Raw genomic sequence first — 6,190 nt, 5'->3', positions numbered from 1 at the left:
ATTGAATTATTAGGTTTAGCTATTTGCTACGTACCTAGTTTTTGGAGGTAAAAAAGTAGTATTGTTAAGTATGGTAAGAGACGGCTTTCGATGGTGACGTATATGTCGATCAGTGTCGGGTGGATTAAAGGAAATACCTCTATGTATATGTAATTTGTAAGATTAGCGGTATACTGTGGTTACTTTGCGTATGCCCCATTTGATGCCGTATGTATCGTAGCAGCATATGACGTCAGGGTATAACTGGTAAAACTAGCTCTCAATGATGATGTAATAAAGATGTGGGTTAAAGGACCCAATGCCAGGGTGTAATTGGTTTTCGATGGTGACGAAATGACGATATGTTTTAGTGTCGGGAGGATTAAATGTAATTCCCCTATGTATACATGTATGTAATCTGACACCACTGCCATATCAAGTAGTCATTACGTCATACGCTGGCACGGTGCATACGCATCAAACGGCGACATGGACAAAAACTATTACTTGCGCGCTCTGCTTGTGCAAGTAATTAACTAGAACAGTGCCCGTTGGGGGGTGATCAGGTCTGATCAATTGGCTAATAAAGGTCAAGGTTGCGCATCATTGTGATGTCAGAACATCATTGTGATGTCAGAACAGCTGGGCCAGCTCCATATATGGAGATCTAGGGGTGATCTGGATTTGTGCCCTGTCCGCAGTGTCCGGAGCCCGGGCAGAGGCTTTTGTGCTGGTTCTGGACAACCGGCGATCCGACAACCGCACTGCACTCCCCGTGGTGGTGTGGAACTTGAAGTTGGTAGGGGGAGAACGGTTTCGGAGTTACGTGGATTACAGACGTACATACATACTGTACGTACAGAGACTAGATATGTGAATGTATTGCTGATAATGCTGCTGACCATTCATAATGTGATTGTTGACCAGTGAGGTGAGTTCATCCACTTTAAACCTTTTATACTCTGTTGACCGATGTCCATAGGGCAGTGGTTCTCAACCTGTGGTCAGGGGGTCCCCAGATGACAGTGAGGTGATCATTTAAGGAATTTTAAGACTTGTATAATACCTCAAAGGCTCAAAAGGAAAAAGACCACCATGCATGGAAAGTAATCAACAAACTATGCTATGAAAACTGGTCAAACATTGGCCAAAATTGGTCAATTAATGCAAATGCTTGTCTCGGTGGGGGGTCCCCAGTTTAAATATGATTATTATGGGGGATCCCCAGTTTAAATATGATAATCATGGGGGATCCCCAGTTCAGATATGATTCCTTTGGGGGTCCCCAGATGAAATATGATTATTTTACCAAATACTATACCAAATACTTTCGGAAAAATAGCCAATGGACAAGCTCACAACATGAGGGCGCCACAACATGAAGTCTTGTGAGCTTGTAGATTGGATATTTCTGTCAAATGTTTGCCAGTTTAGGCCAAATGTCCAACTAATGTGACAACGGTAAGGTAAACACTGAGGGCTTTCTACACATGCAGGGAGAGTGGTAGATCTTTACCTGAGAGGGTACATTTTTGGGCGGCTCTATCCTAATAGAAGGGTCCCACTCGCCAGGCGGCAGGACTGTCACCTGGTCTAGGAACTCATCTATCCCAGCCACCAGGTCATTTCTGTCCTTGGCCTTGTACGCCACATCATGGAACACCTGTGGAAACATGAAATAACATATCATCTACCTGAAGAGTTTCCAAAATGAAATAACATATCCTCTACCTGAAGAGTTTACAAAATGCCATATTTCCAGTGTGTACTATAATCGACACTTTGAAGCAAGGAACGTTTACAGCTGTAGTTCCTTCCTTGGCCTTATGGCTCATCTGTTTTGAGGTGGTCACAAATTACATTTGAATCACGACTCATTTTCCAGACCATTGCTAAAGAAATCCATATCTGAATCTGCCTATACGGCAGAGGCATTTATTTTACCTTCTTTTCGTCACTCAGAAGAATTATAACTTGTGCTCTCTGTGTTCTCAATCCAACACATCATACAGGTAGCTGTTAGGGCCGATTCATACTCCTATTTAAGAGCTGAATAAAATTCGGTTCGGCTCTGTAGAGCCTACAATGTGACGTCATTTGAGGTTCGGGGGGGTACCGTCCTAAAGTCGACTCTTCGGTACTACTGAAATTTTTTGACGAGCCGAAATCATTTCGGCACTACAGCGCCGAAACAGTGGTAAAATAGCAATATGAATCGGCCCTTATTCTGTCCAGCTAGAGCAACTCCCACATTGTGCATCAACATTTAGTACAGTCATAAACATTGATACATTGATTGAACAGAGATACAGAAGACCAAGACTCTTCACGCTCACTAGGAGAACATGATCTTTGTGCAAAATGGCTGAGCCACTGCAGTCGCCAAAAGCTGTTTGTTTTAAACCTGGCTGATAAATGTGAGTGGGGGTACCAGCATATTGGGAACTATTGTTGTAGATTCTGTAGAACATACATGGGCAACTGGCGGGCCCATGCGGCCCCCACCATCACTAAATGTGGCCCGCAGGTTATAATATCCGAACATTGATATATTATTGATTTCAGCTAATTACTAGTTATTGTCTTTTTTATGTCCTATGTGTTTGTATTGGTTCATAAAGTTAATAACTATAACTAAGAGCATTTGAAATACAAATGTTACTTTTCAGGATTCCAATTAAAAAAATAGCAAAAAATTATTCAGGGTTTCAATTAAAATATAGCAAAAATAGACGATCTACGGGCTCAAGACGCGCCACAGTGGGAAGCGGTTTGTGCTTGTAGATCGGCTATTTGTGCGACGACAGTAATATGCAATGTGGCCCTCAGGAGTGAGTGTGGAAATATAGTGGCCCTGCAGTATAGACTTAAAAAATGTGCTGTATGTTTATTCATTAAAGACTATAACCTTAAATTAGGCAGGAAAGATACATTGCTTCCTCTGTTTAACTTCTGGCTTACCTCGTCCGTCATCAGGGTGGCGATGGAGCGGCCGATCTCGTGGTACTGTGGCCCTTTTCCCAGGGGGCCGAGGAGGATGAACAAAAACCTGCAGGCAACAGAGGACGAGAGGGAGGGTTGGAGTCCATCGCTCCCCTAGAGGGTATGGGAGGAAATGTCACCTACTGTAGCGCACCCATTAGTGGCCCCAGGCCATTTTCGTCAGTGCCTTACCCCTTATCCCTAAACTTCGTTAACACCGGCATGCTGGAGTGAGCAAGTGGCCGAGATTTGGGGTATTGGGATTCAGTGTTGTGTGCATGTGACCTCTGACCTGGTAGTGATGGGAACCTCTGCCAGGCCGTTGAGCAGCACGGCGGGTGACAGGCGTACAAAGGCCACCACGGGGCGCTCCAGGAACTCTAGCTCCCCCACCAGGACATTGGACGCCTCTGCGCCCGGAGGGATCTTCTTCATGAAGTGGAGGTCGATCTGACAGACAGAGAGATATACCGGCTTTCAGCATCGACACTTCATCATCCGGGGACTATTCGTCACTTCGCGGCCATTTGGACGAAGTGTTAATGCAGTTCAGTGTACACGAATAAGTCTAGCTCAAATTACTCTGCTGAACCCCACAAAAAAATGGCTGCTGGCGCTCTCAGTAGCCAATTTTTATACAAAAAGGGCAGACGATGTTACACACTATTTCACGATGCTATGATTTCCGAAGAAAATTGGCTAAAGTCAAACACGACTTGTTTCTCAAATCCGATCTTTAGGACCGACTGTCCAGACTGTCTTCAGACATAATGTAGAGCTGGGTATTTTCGGTGAGTGACACCAAAAATGAGCATTCAGCACAGTCTGTAAAGTGCTTATATTTAACACCCTATGGTATTTGGAACCATTAAATCAGGGCGCCCAGCGATTTGCAGCTTCAGAGCCTATTTCAAGGTTGCTCCACGGCAACTTGTAAGGAGCTAGAAGTAGCTAGATGTAGCCAAAACACCCCCCGAGGGGATCGACAACAACGGGAGGTGTGAAGCGACGGGACCGAGATGGGCCGTCAAAAACATAATCTTTGGTTAGAATTGGTTGGAAGCATTGATTTAGAATTTTTAGAGATATAAGAGTTATTTACGGGTTAGGATTTTTCATCCCATCCATTAAAATCGAGGGGAACCACTTTGGATGACGTCCCGACCGGAAATGACGTCGAATGTTGCCCAACCGACGCTCCCAGCCTGTGGACTGCATGGGGATTTCCTAGATTTAGATGACTATGTAAAAATGGAGATATGTTTTGCCAAAGGGACTTTCGTTGTAGCAGATTTAATTTGTCAAGCTTGGGAAAGAAGACAGAGTACTCTGTATACATCTGAGGTGTAATATAATGAATTATGTAATGTAAACATGCTGTAAAATGCATACATTATGTAATGTAAAAAACATGCTATAATTGCAAATGTGAAATGGTGTCTTATAAACCCATGAGGGTTGGGCACAAGGTGTGCATGACACGAAAATAAATAAACAATCAATCAATCAAAATCAATCAATCACGGTGCGCTCGGTTATGAAATGATTAATGTTCTGCCTTTTGATTATTCTCCATCCGGGGCGTGGAGCGTAACTATTTGATAGGACGGAGACCTCCGTTTTGGCAGGTACAGTAAGAGTGTTAACCTTTATACAGATACAACAGAGAAGGTAAATATATAATGTAAAGGTGAATACACAATATAAAGAAGTGTAAATAATGTAAGGAGCATTATATGCAAAGAGGTGTCAATAATGTAAAGACGCGAGCACTGCATCGTCACAACCCATGAGACGGTGCAAGCAAGCGCAGCAGAACAACACTCGAGTTCGACACGGCTGACATTTTCCCAGGACAGAAATCTCCACGGCGATCATCTTGAACATAACATAACGTAACCGTATCTTCTTTAAATACACGTCACTGCTCGTGTGTCCGGCTATCAGGGGCCCATGGATAAACAGGCAGGGATGTAAAGTAACTAAGTACTAGTAATTTTACTTGACCCATTTAGGCCTGGGATCAGATTCTAAGTCGATCTACAAGGTCACGTATCACACATTGTGAGCTTGTAGATCGGCTATTTTCAAAAGATGTTTAAACATTTGAAAACTTGAAATGGGACATTCTGCATCATGGGTACTTTCTACTTTTGGTACTTTAAGTACATTTTGACACACAATACCTTTGTACTTTTACTCAAGGGAAACTTTGACAGGAAAAGACTCGCTCACCGTATAGAACGCAAACGTTTCGATCCTCAGTCTAAGGTGTTTCACTTCTTTTTCTATACGCCGGTGAGCGAGTCTTTTCCTGTCAAAGTTTCCCTTTTGTTTTTGAGACCACCACTACCGTAGTCAAGTTTGAAAAAAAGGACGAAGAAAGGCGCAACAGTTTTCTCAGTGCTTCAGTTACTTTTACTCAAGTACATTTTAAATACCAGACTTCTTACTTAGTTGTAACGAAGTGGTTCTACATTGCAGCATTGACACTTTTACTTCAGTAAAACATGCGAGTGCATTTCCCACCATGCACTGCTATCAGGGGCCCACGCATGGATAAACAGAGGCTGCACGGTGGTCCCGGGGGCCTCTATCAGGGACCCACGCATGGATAAACAGAGGCTGCACGGTGGTCCCGGGGGCCTCTATCAGGGACCCACGCGTGGATAAACAGAGGCTGCACGGTGGTCCCGGGGGCCTCTATCAGGGACCCACGGGTGGATAAACAGAGGCTGCACGGTGGTCCCGGGGGCCTCTATCAGGGACCCACGGGTGGATAAACAGAGGCTGCACGGTGGTCCCGGGGGCCTCTATCAGGGGCCCACGCGTGGATAAACAGAGGCTGCACGGTGGTCCCGGGGGCCTCACCTTGCTGAAGTCCACGTGGCTGTTTTCTCGGCTCACGTCCTGCTTGCCTTCGCTGTGGGCCGGGTGGGACTGAGGAGAGGAGACCCCCGTCTGGCCTTGAGGGGGAGAGAACAACAACATGGTGTCAATGTCACCCCGCAGGCTCATACGGGTGCATGTGTTGGGTCCTACAAGTCATGAGTCCGACACCCTATACCCAAAAACCCAACCCTCCATGTCTGGAGCCACGGGTGAGTTTTAACCCGCAGCACGGGATCGCCGTAATCGGCAGAGCAAGTCGGGAGCGACGGTATTGTCGGACTAATGCCTGTCGGACTGTTAGTATGTCTAACCAACGTATGCACCCAGCTCATAGTGA

At 45.2% G+C, this 6,190-nt stretch overlaps 1 protein-coding gene across 2 annotated transcripts in view; it reads right to left on the bottom strand.

Moving 5' to 3' along the window:
* LOC310854368 (sodium-driven chloride bicarbonate exchanger-like) overlaps positions 1–6,190 on the bottom strand; it is a 93,715-nt gene that overhangs the window by 31,188 nt on the left and 56,337 nt on the right. For both annotated transcript variants that reach the window (XM_083758968.1, XM_083758969.1), the window contains 4 exons: positions 5,833–5,927; positions 3,254–3,411; positions 2,941–3,028; positions 1,496–1,642 (listed from right to left, as the gene is read on the bottom strand). In XM_083758968.1, coding sequence (XP_083615094.1) covers positions 1,496–1,642; positions 2,941–3,028; positions 3,254–3,411; positions 5,833–5,927 — 488 coding nt within the window. The remainder of the gene's footprint in view (positions 1–1,495; positions 1,643–2,940; positions 3,029–3,253; positions 3,412–5,832; positions 5,928–6,190) is intronic.

This window comes from Protomyctophum parallelum (genome assembly GCF_964188405.1).
Source record: "Protomyctophum parallelum genome assembly, chromosome: 23".
NCBI lineage: Eukaryota > Metazoa > Chordata > Actinopteri > Myctophiformes > Myctophidae > Protomyctophum > Protomyctophum parallelum.
The sequence above is the reverse complement of the archived record's forward strand: the minus strand, read 5'-3'. Positions and strand labels throughout refer to the sequence as shown.